The 23,155-nt window shown below is 45.4% G+C and overlaps 1 protein-coding gene across 1 annotated transcript in view; it reads right to left on the reverse strand.

Moving 5' to 3' along the window:
* Positions 1-342: 342 nt before the first annotated feature.
* Positions 343-23,155, reverse strand: part of NTN4 (netrin 4) — a 46,570-nt gene continuing 23,757 nt past the window's right edge. The window contains exons 4-10 of the mRNA XM_015628659.2: positions 17,038-17,164; positions 15,861-16,049; positions 9,514-9,730; positions 8,724-8,836; positions 7,487-7,555; positions 5,634-5,804; positions 343-2,078 (exon numbers count right to left, since the gene is read on the reverse strand). Of these exons, the coding sequence (XP_015484145.1) occupies positions 1,942-2,078; positions 5,634-5,804; positions 7,487-7,555; positions 8,724-8,836; positions 9,514-9,730; positions 15,861-16,049; positions 17,038-17,164 (1,023 nt within the window). The 3' untranslated portion in view covers positions 343-1,941. The remainder of the gene's footprint in view (positions 2,079-5,633; positions 5,805-7,486; positions 7,556-8,723; positions 8,837-9,513; positions 9,731-15,860; positions 16,050-17,037; positions 17,165-23,155) is intronic.

Below are 23,155 nucleotides of genomic sequence, written 5' to 3' on the forward strand. Positions count from 1 at the left end.
CAAACCTTATTTCTTGCTTCTTATACGTACCTGCTCTGCAGCTCAGCCTTCAAGCCTGTGTGGAGGCAAGGATCTGGTCAGCTTTGAAAATATTTAGGTACAGTTCCCCTTCTTATAAGAAGAGCTTATAAACTTCCCAAAACTAGAGGTGAGGTGGGATTTTTGTGAGCCAACAATGCTACCCCTCTTTCTACCATGTGTTGCATTTTATCTCCCAACCAGAGAGGAAAATATCCCCCATGGCAGCTTCTCCTCACCCAGTGCAATCTTTGCTTGTGCTCTTTAGTGCAGGCATGAAGACCCTGCTGCCATTGGCAGCAACAGTAACAGGAGAAGAAGATGTTGAAATCATATTATATTTATTACATATATGAGATACAAAAACAAATTACCAAAATAGTATCTTTTTTTTTTGTGAGTCCACAGGACCTTGAAAGAAAAAATACATACGTAAAGTGAATTGATAGACCAGTGACTTTTCTGGCGTTGTATGTCTTCTTTCCCCTCACACTCATGAACAAAATACACTCTATGAAATGTGGTTTAAAGATGCATTACAGAAAAGATATATTTTAGTGCTGAAAACTGCAGTAAACTGTGCTATATTTCATACTGGTGTTAATGAGGAAGTATAATGACTGTATATATTGCAAACAATAACAAAGAAGAAAACAAATAAAATGTTCAGTTTTAAATACTAACATAAAAATAAAATAAACTCCAGGCCCACCATGAATCGCTGGGTTGTGATATGTGAATGCAAGTCCTTTCCATTCTCTGCATCCACTCCTTTTCTTGCAGTCAGAGTTTTTCTCCTCTGGCAAATTGCATTTTTATCTCAAAGTCTCTTTTCCTCGCTCTGTTTGCAAAGTCTTGCTGGAGTCCTGCCCACGGGGTCCAAGTGCTGGTCTGAAGCTGGGACTTCAGTGCAAATACTCTATCTTTCAGATTGCATCCTCAGATATTCTGAGTGGCCAGTGGCAGGCTGGCCATTCCCTTTATACTGTTAACGCTGTCCAACTGCGGGGGGTCTTCGGGAGTGCTCCTGTTTCGGGGAGTTTTTTTCACGTGCCACCTTCAAATTCTTCTTTCCCCAACACAATTAGACTTCCCGCACCGTGAAGTGGCAGGTAGTAAAGTGCTTTATACAATGAAATATTTACACTAGGGCTAGGTTCATTTTTTAACACTTCAAGGACAAAAGCTCAGAGACGCTGCACCCTCTGCAGCTGGCTCTTCTCTGCAGCCAAGCAGTGGGCGGAGAGCTGGCCTCTGCCCTGCATCCCCCCTGTGCCAAGGCAGAGGGATTCAATTCACTCCAGCAGCTCTCTCCTCAACAGCATCAGCAGAGAATCTAGCCCCTGAAACCTTCAGCAGGGCAAACAGGTTACAAGCAAGTGGCACCCAATTCTCTTTGACGGGTACCAGGTCCTAACCTGCAAGGGGTTGTTTCTAAAGAGTGGTTCTCACTGCCACGCTGGTGCCAGCACCTACCCACTTCTGTGGCCACTGCCTTCCCCACAGCATCCTCTGGGAGCCCCTGGAAGTCACTCAGGGTCCACACTAGTAGTACTGGCAGTGTTTTGCTTCTCAGCAGTAGCTCTTCTAGGATGGCAATTTAGTCTTGGGTGAGCAGTGGCTTCATGGGAGTTGCTCCAACATTGCACTGGAGTGAGACAAGCATCCACCACCTTTCCTTGTGTTTCCCTCAACATTACGATAAGCAGGGCTCAGGGTGAGGCCCTGACAAAGAAGCTATAGGCAAGTGAAAGAACATTGGCCAGAAAGAGTTAAATTAGACAGTGCCTACAACTCTGAATGCCTCACTACATGTGTGTTGGCACTATTTTCTTACATTCCAGTTTTCATGCTGGATGTCTTTGCTCTGTGGAGGCTGTTGCGTTTTGTGCATAAAGAAATGCCCTAGGCAGTTGCACAGCACTAGTTGCAGTCTCTTTTCAAAATCTCCAAGACCTTTCTTCCAAGAGCCGACTTCCACTGATGGACAAAACTTTTCATGTTGACAATGAGTCTGCCCATTCGGACGTCCTCGTGTCCTGCCACAAGATACTCCAAGCCTGCAAACCAGCAAAGCGGTCAGGGACTGCACAGTACCATGCTTAAGAGGCCTATTGAGCTGCAAAGTCAGCCTGGATATCTAGTCCCATGTAAAAAAGCACTTACACAAAGAAATATTTATATATATTGACCCTCACATATATCTGTATATCTATAGCTTCATCTGTATCTATGGCAAAACGAGCCCTGTGGCTACCTGTCAGTGAGATGCAGCACCCAAAACGTGATTGTGTTAGTTTCTAAATATAAATGAAAGCTGAACTCTGGGGGCAGCACTGCAAGTTCTTATACCTTTTCTGGGAATTGCTATTACCTTCATTTGGCAGCCATTTGCCTCACTTCTCCTTGAATAAATCTGGGCCTGGAAATCAATTCAGCAAATTCAAGGAATGGAACAGTGCAGGATAGTCCAGTGCTTGGTATCTTGCTTGGAGTGGCCAGCGGCCCCTTGGAGGAAAAGGCATGCCAGACCCCAGTGAGAGGCAACACTAAATGTGCTGGCACCAGTACCCTAGAAGAGCCTGAAGGAGTGGCTGTCACACTGAAAAAACCTGCTAATTTCTGCCTCTGCCAGATGTTTTGGAGACATGACAGCAGGGTCTGACAAGAAGGTCTGGAGTGTGTCCCTGTAGTGCCCTGCTGCAGGTCTTTCCTCAGGCATCCAGGTCTGTGCTTGACTTTCAGGACACAACTCAAAAGAGTGCTTGGAACTGGGTAACTACTGATAAACAGAGAGATAGAGCAAAGCCTTTGGCTTGGATTAGCTAAAGAAACACTGCCACAGATCCAAAGAGCCTAAATGGGCCACAAATGTGCCATAAATGGGGATAATAAGGAGGATAATCCCTTTCATGGCAGGAGGAGCTCCCTGACAGAGTCAGCATCCCACTGCAGCACATTTAGGATATAGCCAGCATTGGACTCCTCCTGTACCCACTCCTTCTTGCACCAGTCAGGGGAGCACAATGTGCTGGTGCAAACCAGCCATGGGAGATGGGCCTTCCCCGGTGCTCTCAGTCATCCTGCTCCATCCTGGCTGCAGTTTGTGCTGTCTTGGGTTTTCATTTTGCAGCCCAGAATAAAGGGAGGGTACCTCCCAAGTCAGAGGTCAAGCAATACAATTCGCTTTCTACTTTATCTGAGTTTTTTCGGCATGCACATCCTCTCTTCTGCCAATTCTTCTTCACACAGCATATGTGTGTGGCAGCATTGTCCTTCACAAGGCATTCATTTTGGCCAAGTCAGTCTTATTGTTACAAGCATCACTTTTCAAGGGTTCCTGGATTAGAAATGTGGTATGCACACTCAGAGAGCAAGCAAATATTGCCGTGGTTGCTGACTGTGTAGGACTTTCTAGATTTTCAGCCTGAAGCTACAGAACTGTAAAATTAAAATGAGTCAAATGACTGAGATGCCACAAGCCAGGACTTGAGGCTGTGCAGTTTGCCCTGGCAGGCTGCTCTCTGCCTCTCTGTGACTGTGCTTGGCAGAGCTGGGGAAGGGATGGGTTCCTCTTACCTTGAAAAAAAGGTTTAAGTCTTTCAGCTCAGTGTCCCCCCCAGAAGCAGAATCTGCCTCTGTGCGTGTGTGGAGCAGAAGGTGTGCAAGGGTGGTGAAAGGGTTCCCCTTGTAGGAACTTAAGCATGTTTTTTCATCTGAAAATAGCCCACAGAGATTTGATAAATGCTTGGAGTTTTTTTTTCTTGTCAGAATCTTCAAGAGCCTACTCTACTTTTGGTATCCCTTTAGTTCTGTAAAATAGTATAAAAACACATCTGCCTTACTTTTATGTTTATCTTTGATCTCCTCTAGGTTTTTGAAGATGTGATTTTCATTATAGCTGTATGTCAGAAAATTGTTTTATGTCAGCTTGCCTTTTCATCCATCTGGTTATGGTTTATTCACCTGTAGGCCATAAGCTCTTACTGTCACAGAGGGTTGAATCTACTAATATTGTATTGCAAGCCACTCAGAAGTGAACGTGGTAGCTAAAGAAAATAAGGAATTAAAAAAAATTCTGGGATCCTTTTTTCCCTCTTTGACATTATTGAATCTCAGAAATTCACTCAATGGATGTTTTCAAGTTTCCTATTAGCAACAAACTTCATGACTTCTCTTCAACATGAAGGCTGAGACTAATTTATGGGACCAGCAGCTGCATTTCAAAACAATACCAAGTTTCACAGCATTAATCATGAGAGCTGGCAAGGAAGTAACAAGGGAGTAACACCTGATGTGTCAGACACCTGGACTGTAACTAAAGACAGTTGCATCTCCACCTTTCTGCTGTTGTCTAAGAGACCTCCATTGGTTCTGTGATTAATGCTGTCTTTTCATCAGTTGGGGAAAATCAGTGAAGCTCCTCTGATGTTAGTCGAGTGGCAAAGCTGGGTCTCAGGTGTGAGGCTACCCTGCAGGCTGAGTTTTGGACAGCTTCCATTGCATTCCTTCAGGTTCATATTAAGGCAGCTGCATCTGGGCTTTCTTGATTGTGTTTTCATTGCATATGGAAAAATAAAACAGCTATAGCTATTTGATTAGTGATTTATGGTGTTCCAGCAATATCCAAAGTCTTACTGCACTTAAACAGCAGAGCCCTGCCTAATGCTGCTGGTTCATCTGACCTTTGCACCTGACAAGACTTCCTAGCTACAGCTGTGCTTGCCTTGGAAACCAGACAGTCACTCCTGTGGCCATGAAAGAAGACTGCAAACACCTCATCAGTGAATAACCTTTCTGCAGGACCCAGCCTCACAGACAGCCCTGTACCCCCTCGTTCCTAGTGCTGCACATGAAAGGGACCTCTCAGCACCTACATCAATGCTTCCATTGCCAATTTCCCAGAGGTGTACACACCTTATGGAAAGAAAGCTCTTTATCTGAATAAGCTGGTAGCTGCTCATTTATCTTGGAGTACTAAAGAGAGCTGTGTCAGCTGGAGCTCAGTTTTGCTCTGTGGAAGAAACCCCTGAATCTGCATGTCCTTGTCCATACTGGAGACTGCATGCCCAGTTTAGCCACCACTGGTTATATTTCATTTCAGTGAAAGAAGATGGGAAGAAACCGTGGAGCTCTCTCCTCACTGCATATGAAAATTTCTTCCAAATATTGAAGATGTAAAGTTGTGTTACTTACAAAGAGAAATCTTCCCTTGAGTTTAGATTAGAACTTTAGTGCACTATCACAATTCAAATTAGATTTAAATGTGTTTTTATGGATTCAAATTAGCTTTAGTTTTGAAAGATATATCATGCAATTGTGGCGTGATGTGCACCTCCCTTCCTCTGGGAACAGAGACTGGTAAAACTGAAAGCCTGTTGCTATGCTACATAAAGTGAACTGTATGTTTCACAGTCCATAGGATGAACCAAGTTTTTCTCTGTGAAATTTCAATTTGATGGAGATTGTTGTTAGAATCCAAGTGGTGTAACAGCCAATAATTTCTAATCAGCACTGGGCTGCAATCTCAGCTCACTGGTATGAGGGGACAGAGGGGCAGGCAGGAAATCTATGTATATGTGGTGGGGATATACTGTTCAGGGACTCAAACTTACCAGGATTGAGGATGGGACAAGTACAGCCTCTGTTAGTCCAGGATTCAGGGTAGAGTGTCCTCTTGCCCCGGAGGATCTTCAGCTTTGTAGATTTCAAGACTTTCTTGATCTTCACACTGACTTCTGCATGGGAGCCTTTGTCATGAGCTGATAAGATCTTCGTCTTGATCACTGGGAATACAGGAGTTCAAAACCAGGAATATACAGACTATTTACAGGGCTCTCTTTTTTCCCCTGGTCTAGTGCTGGTGTCTGGATGAAGCAGCGAGGACAGTTGCTTTGCCAAAGTGGAGTTAGCCCAGTGCTCCTTGCTGGGGAGCCCAGGATCAGAGCAGGCACATACATCCCCACATCCATGGGCAGAAATGCTGTCAGTTGTTTTGGCCATGGTCCCTGGAACTGCCATGAGGGCATGAGGTTCCATTTTCCCCCAGAGCTCAGCAAACCCTTTGTGTTCCTTAGCACTTTTGGAAATCAATTTGATTTAGGGATGGCCCTGGAGGCTTTGCTGGCCTCAGCCTCATCCCACCCTCGTGGCAGTCCTGCTGCTTTGCAGAACTGCCAAACCCAAATTCAGTGGAGAAGAGTGAGACATTGGTGGGAACTGGGGCAATTCAGGGAGTACTTTGAGCTCACCATACCCACAGGCACATTTCTACCACCTGGCATTCCACTGCTGAGCCCCTGCATGGTGGAGGTTCAGGGCTCAGCTCCTCCACCCCACCTGTACTGGTATCCCCATATGGTGGTGCTTTATACAGAACGCACTTTGGGAAGCTCAGGGCAGCCTCTCACAGTGTGGCCTCCTGGAGCTCATGATGAGCCCCCTAATTCATCTGTCTCTCTAGTTTAGCTGACACCTTCACATGTTGACTGATGAAAGGGGGGGAAGCCTGAGTGCACTTTAGATAAGATTTATGAACTTGAAGGTTTTGTGACTTTTTTTTTTCCTTTCAGTTTCTTATCTTTTGCAAGATTAAACACAGTTACTATTGTGGCTGGAAAGCAAAACAGAGCAGAATCAAATTTTTTCCTAATATCACTAAGCCAGGGATACATTTCAACAACTGCCAGCCCCTTGAACTCCACTTTGTGGGCTGCTCTAAAGCCTGCAGAGGTATGGGCTATCTCTCTGTGCATTTTCAACTTCAGTGTGAGATGAAACAGGTGCAAGAGACCCCTGCAAGAGATTCCTTGCAAGGGAAGGGAGTGCTGCACAGAGCATTCCTTGCTCTGCCACAGTATGAAGACGGCAGTTCATTGGCATACACCAGGGAAGTCTTGTGACAACTTGAAACAAAGTGCCTCTTCTCATTCATTTAAATCTAAGAGACACGTAGACACATACATCATCCCATTGCAACAGCTGAACTTTGTTGACAGGGGAAGGTTCCCAGTAGCTGCTGGAATTATTTTATCCATGGAGTGGTGATCATGGTCCCTCCTTACTTTCAGTCTCAGATCACTCAGATACAGCCAGTTCTAGATTCCGATTAGGGCACCTTGTCTACAGACAGCGTTTCAGTGACCCATTTTTGGTGAGAGTGGTTTATAGTCTGTCTTGGACCTAGACATACTCCCAGGGACACTTCCAGCTCTTGTCCTCCCATGAGTTTTGTACAAGGGTGTTTTGCTTGATAGCAAGACAGAGGGGTAACAGAACAAGATGCTCCACCCACCTTGACCTGGAATCATGATAGCTATACAGGTTGGTTGATGATCTGCCTTTAGACAGAGTATCCTGTGGGTTTGCCAGGATGGAGTGGTGCACACACAGCACTTCTCATGCTTTACACACACTTTTGCACTGACTTGCAGCACCTCCCTTTACAGCCCCCTCACCCACAACTCACCATAGGTGTACTTCATCCCACAGAAGACCTTGGGATCCCCTAAAACTTGCTCTTTACATTCGCATTTACCTGGGGAAAAAGAAGGAAGCAAATGGCTGTGAATTGTGCTCGAAAGACAGGAGCATTTGCAGGCAGAGACTGGGAACTGCCAGAGGTTTTTCAAATGGTCCACAAGCCTCCTGCAAAAAAAAAGGAATTTGCAACTGTTTTCAGACTGAGAGCGAACACAGACTCTTAGTCCAAGGGCAATTACTCCTTGTTTACAATAAGAAGAGAAGGAAAACAAAGGCCTTATTATTTTGCCTTGGGATGCAAATAACATGCGTATCTTTCCCTGTGGTATTTTCCACACCGTAATGTACCAGACAAAATTTTAAAAGGAAACGTTGCAGAGGTTAAGGCAGATTAATGACTTCCGTGATCTTAGAACAAAGAATAACATGATAGACTTATTTACGTTTAAAATGAAATCTCCTAGACAAATGATGGAGCTTTCCCCTCAATTAACTCAATTATTGTATCTTCAAGATGTTATCAAGCCGCTCTCTGAAAATGGAGGAAATGACGCTTGCCTGCTTGCATGCAGCAGCCACAAGGGAGGACAGCTTGATGCTGCCCCACGGGGCCAGCCTGCCTTGCACCAGCCTTCATGTAGCACCCACCTCCCACAGCCTGGGAACACAGGAGGGAAATGACTTCTCCAGCTGCATGCTAGACCATCTCAAATGGCACCATAAGCTGCAAGTGATGCCAAAACCGTTGTGGGTATCGGGGAAATAAATTCTGAGTTAGAAATCCCTTAATTGCCTGCCACTGAAGTGGCAAACCCCACCCTTTAAATAAAGTTGCTGGTTTGTTGAGTTTTAGTGAGTAAAAGGATACCTTTAAAACATGATGGTCAAGTAAAATGTGAGGGCATTCAGCCTTGAAATTCAGAGCTGGAACTGCAAATTCTTGCCTTACAACACCTAAATGCTGGGTACAGGTGTTCCCAGTTGCATGGAGCATCTGCCTAATGGGTTTGCACAACCTTGCATTGATGGGATGAGCCATAAGGCTCCTCTGGCTCTTGGAGGGGAAGGAGGTTGTCACAAGGACATTCCTCCACATGTTAGTGGGGGAATGTTCCTTCCCCCCTGCAACTGCTAACTACAAGTCAGTGCAGAAAACGAGGTCTGAGGTGGCTGCTGGTGGGATGGATTGGGCAGGGGAAACACGTGCAAAGCTGCAGTCCTACCAGAGTGCCGGAGTGCTGAGAAGCCCTGCTCATCCTCCCAGCCCCAGGTGGGCTCGCTGTCATTGAGCACTGCCTGGAAAGGAGGTGCTTCATTGTGCCAGGTCACATCTGAGCTGTTGAGGGGAAAGGAAGATGATTAGCCTTCCTCCAGGAGCCAGTGGAAAGGAGGGCCACTAGCAGCCCATTCTCCAGACACAATGTGACTGTCTTGATGATGGTAAATGCAAGAGGCAGTTTTGGAAGGTGAATGGGTTGAGTGTTGTCAGAGAGGATCATGGATCCATTTTGGGTTTAAAATACATTATAGGGATTAATATACCACAAATATCTTTAGTTTGGTAAAAAAAGCAACATGTCAGATTTGGAGAGTGGGGTATTATTAAAATGTGCTGTTTTCTAAAAGTCAGAGCTTGACTCCAAGCCACAGTCAACATAAGCTGAGTTACAACAGCAAAATTAAGCCTTTTGTCTTCTCTCACTCAGATGTCCCTGAGGCCCACATTTGCTTGTGGAGAGGAAAAAACTGTGAAGGTTATGGAAAACACTCGATACATTAGCACCAGCACTGAGAGCAAAAATTCCAGCATCACTGGTGCCCTGCCATGGTGTGCCAGGTACCCAAGGAAGCTACAGCCTCAGCTCCCACTCTATCCCCACTCCTTACCCATACCAAACCCCAAGGATTTCACACAATGGATACTTTTCAGCCTGCTTGCCACATGTAAACAGAGCCTTCCCTGGCACTGAGATCACGGAGGTGTGGTGAGGTATGGTGAGACCCCCAACTCACCTGCTGCTGTGGCAGTCACCGGTGTGGGGGTCGCAGCTGCGGGCGCAGTCGCAGGGGCGGCAGCCGTAGGCACCGAAGCCCCAGTAGCCGGGGAGGCAGTGGTCACAGCGGGGCCCAGCCACGCCGGGCTTGCAGGGGCAGTCCCCGCTGCTGGGGTCACAGAAGGTGTGCGGGCCCAGGGGGAGCACGGCCGATCCCAGGGGGTGGCAGGAGCAAGCTGCGGCAGAGGGACACGGTGAGGGACAGAGCAGCTGAGAGCGCACAACCTCTGCATCGCAAAGGCGCAGGAGATGCCTGCAAAACCACCTCTCTGCCTAGGGACACCGCTGGGGTTTCTGGGCTTTTTTATCCCTCACCCAGAGAAATCTGAGCAGAGTCTCCCTTTGGAATCCATAGAATTTTAACTTTTGTGAGCTAGTTTTTAATTAGTCAGCCTACCCTGATGTCGTGTCATGTTTTGCCAAACAGGCCTTTATTACTTTTTTTGCAGCATCTGGATTCTAATCCGGCCAAGCACCCAGGGATGTGCCTGCCTCACTGTGATGTTTAAGCAGCTGCGGGTGCTTCATTGCAAAAATGAATCAGAGCATAATTGCTTTTTAAAGTAATAACAACTGTCTTGCATCCAGGAGGTTAAAAAACCCCTCAGAACAGTCATTTTAATTAAAGTGAAGGCTGAGCAAAAAGTACCCCTCTGTCTGTGTCTGATTTTTGAAACCATCAATTAAAAACATTAGAAAAAAGAATGAGGAAACTGACACTCAGAGATAGGCTTTTGCATATTCTCCAGGACACGGGTTTGCAGAGTGCACATCAGAAACGCCAGCTGCTCTCTTTTGTCCCTCACAGCCCCTTGCATCAGAACAATGCACTAGAAGCGTGCTGTGGTGCATGTGGTGAAGTTTTCCTTACCTACTCCTTAGAGGCTTTTTTTACATAAACATAATTTATGTCTGTTACAAGGCTACTTTCCCCCAAAAATGTTAATGTTTTCAAAGAACAGAAATACATTTTTGAGCATAAGCCAAACCTCTGACTGTGTGGCCAGGTCAGCAGGCGATGCTGTGGCCCACAGAACCAGTAACTGGTTTGCTTGTGCTCTTCTTGCCCCAGGGTTTGCTTCTCTGACCAGGACATGGTACAGTCAGCCTTACACATTACAGCAAAATATTCCCTGCTGAGAGACCTTTGCCCAAAGCTTCATTTACATAAAATTGAGTTTCCTGAGAAAATTATACCTGTAGGGAATACTTTCACTAAATTCTAATACCAATCTTTCTATTTTGCAACTGTGAAGGCAATAGAGCAGGAAAGTCACTACAGGCAACATATTTCTTCCTCTTAAAATACTTATTGCTGCACACTTACATTTGATTTTGCTCCGACAACATTTTTGTGGTTTCAGGAGTCTGACATACCCAGAGTATAGTTTCAAAATATTAAAGGATAGATTAGTATTGGCAGTTAACTTAGAGGCGACTATGATTCCAACATCTTTGCCAAAGTAATCCCCAAATTTTCCCCACCCTTCCCACTTGCAAACAAATATAATTATATAAAATTAAAAGATTAGAAAGCCTCTCCACAAACTGTGTAAGTAGCTGCAGGCAGTGAACTCTGGTACCTTTAATAGCATAGTTTTCAACAGTGTGCACTGAGACTTGCATACCTTTCTCCTGAAGTCTGTGAAGTGTTTTACACCTGATACATATATCCAAATGCTCTCTTTTCCTACTAGATCAGGAGGGTATTTCTGGCATTCCTCAGGCACTTCAGGGGAAATATCAGGCACTTAAGGCTCTTCTATTCCCCTCCAGTTAATGAGATAAACCCACTGCTCAGCCAGAGATTTGGTTCTGTTTTGGTCAGGTTTCAGCTGAATTTTACATATAACCCCATTGGGGTTGGAGCTTTTATGTTTTAGACAATTCTTTTACACACTTTTTTATTTCTAATATAAAATTTAACATCAGTAGCAACACTATGGTGAAGCATGAATATTAAATTTACAAAAGCTGTAATGAAAAAGAGCAGGAAACTCATTGGCTATCTAAAAGACAACTAAAAATGAGAATGTAGTTGGCTGTATATTTTAATAAAAGCCACAAAGAGATGTGTTGTAAAGGCTGGTAATTTGTAACAGGCCTGCATATCCTCTTCCATTGATTCCATCCTTCCTGGCTGCTCCTCAATGAGCCACCAAGGTGTCAATCTGCTTTCCAATGGTGGCTGGCAAATTGAAGGTTTCTACTCCTGGATTTTGGGTGAAGGCCCAGGATGACACTAAAGGGCATTAATCTGAAGGGTTTGGGTGGCAAATTTTCAACACAGTGAATGTGATGGGCTGTGGTGGGAACTTGCTGAGCAATGCAGACATGAAGTGAAGCCCATCGCTGTGCACCAAAGGAGGGTCTAGAGCTCAAATGAGAGTGTGTTATACCACATTGGAAAGAAAAGCACGGAAAAAGGATGGAGTGCTTCCATACTATGGCAAGGGCAGGAGGGAAAATATTGCAGGACTGATTATCCAATGTTTGAAAGCTGGAGCTATTGGTCCCTCATGGACAGCTGTGCTTTGCTGGGTTTAGATCCCATTTTCTTCCTTCCACACAATCTGCACCACACTGTAGTGCAGGCAGTAGGAGACCCACATCCAGGAAAGTGAGAGGAGCAGCTGAGAAGCAGGAAAAGTAGCTACAGACAGTGTTGGATGGCATTTCATTGTGGGTACACAGAAGTGTGTGTGTATGAAGAAGTGTGAGGCTTCTGCACAGTGCCCGTCTCATGCGCCGTGGCTGCTTCACCAGGGAGGCTGGGAGTCTCCACAGCCAAGGCAGCTCCTGCGAGGGAAGGAATGGCTAGGCCTCATCCTTGGATCAAGAGAAGGCTGCCACAAGCTTGATCCTTTTGCTTTTTGATTTGTAAGCAGCATTGCTAAAAATGCCAATTTACCAGTCAGTACTACATAGCAGGAGTCTGCATGTGACTTCCATGCAGAATATGAATTAACAGCTGCCTGTCCTGGCATTGCATGTGCTGACTGGGATGGAAAATCAGTGAGTGGGATGACAGCAGAACTGGATTTCCCTGCCCTGGATTGGTGATACTGTTGTGGTTTCCTCGGCTGCCAGCTAACCTTTGGAAATTACAAATATTTACCCTCAAAACCCTACATTTTATTAAAAAACAAAATAAACTTGGCAATTATAAAACTCGATTTTATTGTCTACAATTGTACTGTAGCTGAGGCTTAAAAATTCATGAGGATGGAAAGAAAAGGACTCATAGGTATGACGGGGGGAAAGAGTCATCAGACTGGTGTTTTAAACAGCAGAATGTTTCATTTTATCAGGTACACACCTACTCCTGAACAAATATTGTACACACTCTTTGCCTGCAAGAATCTCTAAAGTATCCTTAAAGATTATGGCTTAACAACTCCTTTATTTACTTTGACCTAGGTATTTTTAAATTTTCAGTGATTGAACAATAATGGTGTCTTGAGCCAAAAACAAGCAGGCAATGCCATGGCCTTCCCAAGAAAGAATAATAGAGCTCCACGCATGTCCCTTATTATTGCAGACCACAGCATGGTCCTTGGAAATGTTCCAGGCATAGGCTGTAATTGATCTTATACAATTTAATTTAACAGTCATTAGTCATTTTCTACGGCCCTGCAGCTGCTATGACCCCCGTGAGATGCTGGGTCCCTGGGTGCAGGGAGCATTCTCAGCAGCAGGAGACCAGAAGTGAAGAGGTGAAGGGGTCTTAGGGAGGAGTGCATTTGTGAGGGTTTGAAAAGCCCAGAGAGAAATCATCTGGGAGTTTGTAGTAACACAGTCTCCGAAAGGAAAGCATTCAGATAATCCTTGTATTTGTGGAATTCAGTTTGTGCTAGGAAAAGTTGTCTTCCTCAGATACTTGAGGGAGTATCATGCTCTGCAATTCATAAATGCAGAAAAAAAAAAGTGTCATGAAGTAGATGTACTTAATGCAGAAGGTAAATAGATGTAAATTTTTTCTCACTATACTCAAGAGTATCTTACAGTTCTTGTTAAATATATGTTATCTTTGGCATTTAAACACCGTAGTTCATGAATATCTAGCGATCCATAAAGCTGGATTGTTGCATTAAAGAGTAATGGAGGCACATTTTTTTTTAAATGTGGAAAGTAGAATGCCATGGGCCAGTGATTCAGAGATTAATGCAGAAAGCCAAGAGAACCAAGCACTGGCATATGTCAACAAAAATACCCATTAATCATCAAATATCCACAGCTTCCTCCGACTCATAGAGGCGGGGAGAAACTTTTAAATCAAGAACCCTAGAATTTGGCTAACACATAGTTAATGATGTGATGCACTGCCTGACTTCATTAGCAATGGTCTAACCTGCACACAGGCATGTGCACAGGGTTGGCAGGCTTCCCTTTGAGCTGGGGCTGCTTTGCAGCAATATGTCCTGAGACCTCTTGTTTCCATCTGGCTTTGCAAGGGAGGAGGCTCTGTGCTGGCCAGCCCAAGAGGTGCCACTTGACTTCCTCTTGGACCCCCCTGCAAACAGCCACAGATTATGGACTGGGCATTCTGGCACAAGGACAAGCCTACAATGAGTCCCTCGTGAAACTCCATCCTCCCAATGGACTGAATGAGGTGACAAAGGAGGTAGAAGCCATTTTTACTGCTTCCAAAGTGAACAGTGGTGTTTTTACGTATCAGAAAACCACACTCAACCCAGTTCCAAAGCTTCACTTGTTCAATGGCCTCAGAAGAGTGCATATTCTTCCCTGAAGGGAGCTGACATGTAAAGAATATCAGGAATTCCAACCCTAGCAAAGATACCAGAACCACAGTATAATGATGTTTCAGAGCTTGAGGGTGTCATGCAACATTTATTTCAGTCTTCAATCCTGCACTATCTACCAGCAGTCAATTAATACTATTTGTTCTTTTTTTAATTAGCAAGGATGAATCCATGAGTTAGAAAAAAAACATATAGCTTCTGCTTTGGGTCTAAATGCAAGACTTAAACTTGTTTTTTTCCTAATGAGAGTCCAAAAGTTCATTGGCTAAGTTCTGGCAATAATTAAGAAGGAAAAGTATCTGATGTTACAGAGGAGACTCAGAACTTTGATGAATACAAGTAGGTAATGGAACTTTTTAAAGTCATTAAATTCACTGTTTAAAAAAAATTATTGTGTACATACTACAGCAGTGAAGTAATTATTTACACAAGCAATGGAGAACTGTGGTCAATTCTGTTTCCATAAAGAGAACCAGGGTGGTAAAACAGGCAGTTCAGCTGTTGCTGCCCCTCCTTGCAATGAGTGAAAAGTGGAGAGGAGGAGCACCTCTGCAACAGACTGGTGGGGCTGCTGGGAATCTCATGAGGATAATATGCAGCAAGGGAGCAGGACAAAAGCAGATGTTCCCCACCAGACTCAAAGAACAAACTGAAACCTCACACAGCCTCCCAGCCTGGGGTGCAGCTCCCCACCGCAGGAGGGTTCCCTCTTCCTTTACATGCAGGTACTTCTCCTTGAGAGGGGAGAGATGTGCTCAGTGTCTCCTCAAAGGACACAGGCAGGGTGTCAGCTGGATTTCTTTCTGTCACTTGTGAAGGTCCCCCTCATAGTAAGTGAGTCAGTGAGGAGAAATGTGGTGAAGCCGGCTGTAGGCTCAGGGAGGAGGGCATGCCTGCACCCCATATTTAGCTGGCCAGTATAATGTTCTCAGCGTAATTTGGGGATCTGGAGTCCCCCCATGGTGAGTCACCATCCTCACAGTGGCCCCTGGGGAGTGTGGCTTCTGGATTGCTTCTTTGCTTGGGAAAGATTTAATTTCACATGTGCCTGAATCATTGCTTTTAGTCTTGCCTCCTCAGTGTCCCACCTTCTGGAATATCACTTAACTTGTTTTCCTGCCTGTCCTTCCATACCCACCTGCTGCTGCTGCGAACACGAACTGGTGGGCGACGCTATTTGTCAGCTGCACCCCTGCTGGCTGAGGAACCTGATTCTGAGGTTACAACAATCACCAAAGAAGGAGAACATGAAAACAAGATGCAGCTTTTCCTCTCCAAAAATAGCAGTAGGAGAAAGTAAATGAATCATCTCTCTTCCCCTGCCCCCAGGCTAGAGGGATTCTTGGGACAGATTTGTCGACAGCATCTGCAAACTTTCACCCTGCAAATATCACCACTGCTCTTTGCAAGTAGTATCACAAAGAGGATTCAAAGAGCTCCCTGTCCTTCACTGAAGCAAGAAGATTGCTCCAAGGAGGGGCAAGATGTCACCTTTTGTTTGACACTTTCCCACTGGAGAAGTACAAGGTCACTACTGACTTACGTTTGCAGGCGTCTGGGGCAGAGAAGGGCTTCCTGAGGTCGCGGTAGAAGCCCAGCTTGCAGCGCTGGCAGTGCTGCCCCTCCGTGTTGTGCTGACAGTTGTCACAGACGCCGCCACTGCGATTGCCCGACGCCAGCCACGCATCCATGTCAAAATGACAGGTGTCAGCATGCCCATTACACTTGCACGCTGAGGCAAAGCCAAAGGGAACAGAAAGACTCATTAAGGCAGTGAAAGATGCTGATTTATAGAAGAGAGATACAAAAACTCAAACTGTGTTTTGGAATGGGGACTTGACCTGTTATTCATTCAAATGCATGAAGTATCACTACATTTTCATCCGTACTTTCCAACCTCTATATAATATTTAAGAAAGAGTATTTTCTTTAAATCTTCTGTTTCCAATACAGGTTTTCCACTACAAGGACAGCCACAGGTAGTCAGGCCAGAAGAGAGACCCACATTGGTCCTGCTGAGGAAGGGTCCTTCCCTCCCAGTCTTAGAAATCAGCACTGCCCTATACAACATCTGCCATGAGAGTGCTGTCAGGATGTTCCCTGCAGCTGATGGAGGAAAAAGGCAGGTGGAGGAGAGGTGTGTGAGAGAGGACAAGTATCCTCCTTAGGATTCCCCTGCCTCCAGCGCTCATCCTAAGCGTCCTCCCTGGCACTGCAAAACTGATCTTCAAACCTCTAGAGCCCACCCTCAGTGGCTGCTCCCACCCTCAGTGCCCAGGGGTGAGCAGAGCCCACATTCAGTAACAGAAAGTCATAGCTCCTGCACAGGAGCTTGTCAGTGGTGTCCATGGAGAGGACAAATCTGGCCCCTTGTCACCTCCAAGCTACCCTGGCAGGCTGCAGTTTGCCCACAGCAGCAGACCTCATCCCCAGGAGATGCACTTGGGTCCCAGAGAAAGTCCAAACAAACAGACATCATGGTTTCATGAGGATTTCCAAGTGAGGGGCTGTGCAAACAGGGCTGTCCCTGCCACACAAACGTGTGGTGGGTGCTGGGCAGGGCCATGGCAATCGCTCTTCACTCACTGAGCTGCTCAGAAAGCACCTCCCCACCACCCCGGGATGTGCTGCCTCTTGGACACATGGGAGACAGGCACACATGGAGGGAGCTTTTCCCTCTGGCAGAGGATCTGGAGACACTGTTCCTGCTGGCTACTTACACTGACACTCTTTGGGGGCTCCGGTTTTGCCGTCAGCAGCCTGCCAAGGCTGGTCGTTGTAGAGCGGGGCACAGTGCTGGCAGTGGGACCCTGCGGTGTTGTGCTTGCACATGCATTTCCCATGCACCTAGTAGGGGAAAGAGAGCAAGGATCACCCACAGCAAAGGCCAGAGTCTCCAGGGCACAAGCCCACACACAGGAAATAGCATGCCAGCTACATGCTATTGCACTGACTAGAAGGAGGGATATAGCATGACGTCCATCCCAGCCAAGGGCAAATATTCTGTAGTTACACTTTCAGTTAGGTTAGTATGTGTAGATCTGCATGTCACTGCATAAAGAATTCCCAGGAGAGATTAAAAAAATGCCAGGATTCAAAGCATCCTTGGAAAAGACTGAAAAACCTTCCTCTTTTCCTCTCTCATAATTATGAATACACCTTTCAATACTGCAGGAATAGCACCTACAATCTCAGCACCCAGCTCTGTGTGCCCAGCTGTCTCCAGCACAAGTAAATATGAGAAAAAAGAAAATCATCCCCCTGAAAGATAACTATCTACCCATCCTAGGCAGAATTTTTGCCCCACAAAGGAAAAGTCAAGGATAGCACAAGGCCCGTGACTGACTATACTCGGACATGCTCATGACAGATAATTTAACAGCTAGACAGGCCGGTGTAAGGGAGTAATTAGAGATGAAAAGCCAGCACAGCACACTTGATGCCAGCTGCCCTGTCAGTCGCTGGCATTACTCACCCTGTTGGCAAATGCAAAGAAAACAGGATGTAGCCAGAGGGCACGAGCAGCCCGGCAGTGCCTGGATGCAACAAGATCAAGCTCTGCAGCAGCAAGGCTCTGCTGGCAAGACTGAAGGCCTTGCCTTTTCCCATGGAGCATGGCAGGTAGCTACCTACTGTAGCTATTTTGATATGTGCCTGTGCTTGCAGCTTTACTGTGCTCCACATTTTGCTTTTAAATGCAAGGTTTGGCTTCTCCTGCTGCTCATGACTGAGCTGGGGGTCTCAGTCTGCCCTGCCAGCGTGGCCCTGTGCTCATGCCACAAGCTGGCCATGAAACCAACGGAGCTGCACCAGCTGCCGGCTGCTTTTGGCATCCAGAGGAGCACAGGGTGGTTGGGGTGCCTGGTGATCCGGCCTGGAGCTGGGGCATGGCTTTAACTGCTACTGGAAACTGCTGCCTTCCACACAGTTTAACTTGTGGTTTTACAAGTGTGCTGTTCCTAACTGCATGACTTGCTGCCAAGACTGCCACAAAAAGGTTCCTGTGAAAAGCCTGAACAGTAAACAAAACAGAAGAGGACCTTGAACATGTTGTAAACAGCTTCTGCTTGTTACATATGTGCATACACACACACACCCACCACACACACTCCTGGCTATTGATGACTTTCTGATTTATTCATTTTTAATGAACAGATTTCAGCTGCTATCTCACAGGAGTCAAATGCAACCAATACAGATAAAATTTCAAAACTGAACTGGAAAGTCCTTCAAAGACTTTTACGCAGAAATGAAAATAGCAAGATCTTTCAAAAACTTCTCGAATTCATTCCTGCCCTATTAAAATGTGAGATCATCAAAAAATACAGAACAGGAACTGGGCTTTGTAAGCAATGAATAGGTACAGATGAAGTCAGAATGCACAAGCATCTAAGCTAAAGTGAAAATACTAAGCTAATTGTTTTCTGTGCAAAAGTCTTTGAAGGACTTTCCAGATACTACTTGGTCTGTCTGGCTTACCATATTGATATAATATTAAATGTGTGTTAATGAGAATGAGAAGTAAATATAGAAAAGAAACAACAAATTTGCAGAGGGTATATGTAGTTCTCAAAGTGTGTTTTGTGTTTTCATATTTGCATTTTTGCTACCACCAACAAAATGTTCTTCAAACTCTCAGATACCTCCCTCTCCTAAATTACCACTCATTAATAAATTTCTCTCATATTTTTTAGGCAAGGTCCACACACAAACCAAAGTTACAGAATCTCTTCACACACATTTAAAAGCATACACACTTGCATGGAAACAGAAGATGACTAAACCTGTACTGGTCATCTTCTGGTGGTTTTGATGGTGTCCTAACTCTTTGATGCCACTTTTGGTAGGAGTTTCTTGCAAGCCCTTTGGCCATTGAGTGGTTAGGACTAGACATGTTGTACTACCCTGAACCACATCTGTGGCAAGAGACATTCTCCAGAAATCCTTCCTCACAGGCCTGTCCCAGCTGTAAGGGTAGAGGGACCCACCAGACCCAGGACATACATGATCAGGAAGGGAAGGTGACTGGAAGGAGTTGAAGGGTGCCATAGTCAAAATCAGGAGGTCCTTTGGTGCTTTTGCAATCATGATGCCAAAGTGAGAAGGACATGGGAGAAGAATTGCAAACAAAAATTGTCTCAGACATGGGGACACTTGGGATTACTGTGGAAATGTGTGCTCCCCCTTTCTGTGCCCACAGCCTCACCCTCCAAATTCAGTTTGCTCCTTGCCAAATCCACACAAAGAATCAGTGGGGACCCAATCAATCATCCAGAGGCTGCTCAACATTAATAATCCAAAAACTCATCTGAAACTCGGCAGCATCTCAGAAACCCTCTATGGATTAAGCATCCCAAGACGTCAACAGAGAGCAAGGCAAAATGCTCCACCAAGGAGCATTCATGGCTCCAAAGAGCAAGAGCTGGGATTTTCTGAAAGCCCAAGTACTGTATAATAGACCATGCTGCATTGCTAGAATAAAGGAAGGTGGGTGAAAAGAAAGCAGAATAGAATGGGTATCCCAAGAGTTTGCTGTGCCACCATTAATTTGGCATGCAGAACTAATAAGCAAACCACTGAATAGCTGGGCACCAACATATTAATATTAATATTAATCTGTATGTGAACTCTAAGGAAAGAAGTTGTATATAATTAAAAATCTGTTGCAGCAATAGAAGGCTTGTGGTCTTTCATGCTGTGGCAAGGAGAACTGCAAAAGAGCCAAGTTGGAGATGATGCAAATCAAGCCAGCTGGTGTTTATCTAGATAGACTCAGAGGCAGAGCATGGCATTGATCATACTCCTGGTATCGAATGCTTGTAAAGGTGCCATGCACCTGGGAGAAAGGAAACAAATGATCTGGCTGAAAAGCTTAAAAAATAACACAATAGCACGATTCCGACGTCTGCGTAAAGGCAAGAGCGGGACCAGCACAGAGGCCCTGTAGGCTTGGGCTCCCGCCTGACTCAGTGGGTGCTGAGCTCCTGGGCCAGGAGGAACACGTTCCCCATTCTCATCATACGGGTGCTGTGTTGCAGTGTCCTCTCCTCAGGGTTTATCACAACCAGCCTCCATCAGCTGCTCCCTCCCAAGCGCAGATCCCGCTGTGGATCCCTCTGCTCACCTGGGCAGGGCTGAGCACGGCTGTTCAGTAACGCAGCCTGCAATGCACCCTTTGAAAACCTCTGTGCTGAGGTTTTGTCTGTGCTGTCCCAGTTCTGACCCTGCCCTGCCTTTACAGCGCTGCTGCTTAAACTGGCTGAGAAAACTTTGCCTCTCCCAAGGTCCCCTCAGGTCTCATGGTGGCCCCAAGCCCTCTCAGCCAGGCAGAGCATGAGGTGCAGACCCACTAATGAAGAAGCTGAAGAGCTAAATGGGCAATCAAACCGAGGGAGCAGAGGGAAACAGAGTCTTTAACAGCTTGCTTCTCAGTACAACCGTTTAGTTAGTACCTTCTTTTCCATATTCCTTTTTCACAGAAGTTTAATGAAAAGTCAGACCTAAGTGATTCAAAAATCTTGCCTCAGGCTGATGTATTTGGTATCTTAGAATAGCATTACAATGAATACCACCCAAAAGAACTCTGCTTTAAAATGTTCCTCCAACCTAGCTTTATCCCACTGAAGAAAATATCTTCTTTCTTTTACATAATTCCAGCATGACAGCAAACATTTTCATGCATTGGAAACAACAAAAAAGGTGGATATTAGCAAGCCTTTTCCTGCAGCCCATAGGTAGACATGCAGGTTTTTTAGTTATAAAGAAATACTGTGAGAGCAAGAAATACAAAAAGTATAGGACAAGAAGGGGTAATACAAGGAGAAGTGGCAGCAGGTGAAAAACAGCCAACAGACTGTCTACACTGGGCAAAATTAATGTCTGTAAGAGCTGTAGGAGGGCCACTTGCAAGACTGGTCTGCCATGCAAATGCCCTGTCATGCCACAGAGCAGCTGGGAGATGGGGCTGAGAAACCAGCCCAGCAGCTCTGCTGAGACAAAGGTAGTCTGGGGAAATGATGTACCTGGCCTTCAGGATTTCTCCAGCATCTCAGCACCTTTCTGAAGGCAGAATGTGATCCCTGTGCATTGACAGGGAAAGGAGCACATACTTTCTTCCCTTTGCATTCACCTCAACTTATAGTTAGCTGTAAGGCATACCCACTAGGGTCATTATGGAGCATCACTAAGTACACAAACACAATTCCCAGTATGTCTCACTCCTTTAAGCATTCACACGGCTCCTGACTCATTTAAGCAGCAAGGCCTTCTTATAACATTTTTCATTTTGTCATGGGTTCTTTATATCCCAGTTCACTTTCACACTGTTCCCCTTCTTAGCTTGACAGCCCCATCACAACGTCAGTCATTAGAGGGCACAATGCAAACACTGTTACAAAAGTTGCCTTCTGTAAGATAAACGAGCGACTGATTTCTCTATACAAAGACAGTTGCTAGGGCATGCTTCCTTCCAGAGCCTTTTGTTGCCAAATTATAACCTTCCAGCGCTTCCTTTCAGATTACAAATACATAGGGCTTTTTCTCTAGTTGAATCCTATAAAATCCTTTTCCCCATATTTATCATGTTAGGCAGTGACAAAGACTGTTGCACTGGAGGAAAAAAGCTTTCAGTCACCTGTTATGAATTGATTTATATTGTAAGAACTCACCCACTATATGGAGTCCAACACAAATGCACACTAAAAGAAAATCAATGTCCCAAAGACCTGATAGCTTAAACAGTCTAAATAGCTGGGAGGGGCAACTGCTTTTAATAGAATTTCCTTTTGGAAATGCTAAAACTGTATTTTTTTTTCTTTTTTTTTTTTCTTTTTTTTCCTAGCTTTTATGGAAAACAGGCATGATACTAGCCTAAGGGAAAATGGCAGCATTCACACTCAGTCTCTAACCATAGCTTTTAAACTGTGTTGTGCTTGAACTGCTGTGCCAGTTTTAGAACCAATGCCTACTGGTGGCTGTCAGCATGCAGGGAGGTATTCTTTTCCCAAAGCACCAGACAACCAAATTTATGCATGAGAAAATTCTCATATCCTATCTTGTTCTTGTGAAAGAATACAAAGCTTGTTGTCCAGGGTGTGGGGGCTGTGTGGTGGGGTTTTTTTAATTCCTGGTACAATAGGCATCTGTCAGCGTTGCTCTGGAAGACCTTGAACATCCTTTGATGTCAGTAGCATGATAACAATTTATAACAGCCACTGGGTTGGCCACATGGGAAGTGGGGGGGAATATTCACCCTGCCTAACTACACAGAGGTGCTTTAGCCAAGTATCTTAGTCCACCCAGGATCCCGACCTTCATAACTATGGAAGAAGCCTGGAGAGATTGGCTGGCTAACCTGCAGGGATCTCTATTCGGGGAGGGCCAAGGAGTCTCTGAGATGGATGAACTCCAGCTCTCACCTTGAGACAGAACTGCACAGCCCAGGTGAGGTATCTCTGGGCTTGCTTTGCCCACTTTGGAGTCCTAAATTGCAAGATCCTACTTATCTCCAGGCTAGCACAACACTTGCCTCTCCTCTTACATGCTGTTTGCCATAGCTGCAAGCAGGCCATGGGGATGCTTCAGCTGGTAAGAGGTCAGGCATGCAGTGCAATGGCTCCATGTGCAGAGCTACTGGCAAAGGGTGAGGAGCTCCTCTGCCACAGATCAGAGGAAAAGAACAGTTTTTTCATGGCCACTGAAGATCAGGAGGGATCTCCTAAATATGTGAATTTGTTTGTTTGCTCATATTTGTGGTTTGCCGTGTGATGCAGCTCACAAAGTGATCAGCTGCTTAGCATGGTATGGTAGGAGGTCTCTTTGTACATGCATTATCTTTTC

This window comes from Parus major, chromosome 1A (assembly GCF_001522545.3).
Source record: "Parus major isolate Abel chromosome 1A, Parus_major1.1, whole genome shotgun sequence".
Classification (NCBI taxonomy): Eukaryota; Metazoa; Chordata; class Aves; order Passeriformes; family Paridae; genus Parus; species Parus major.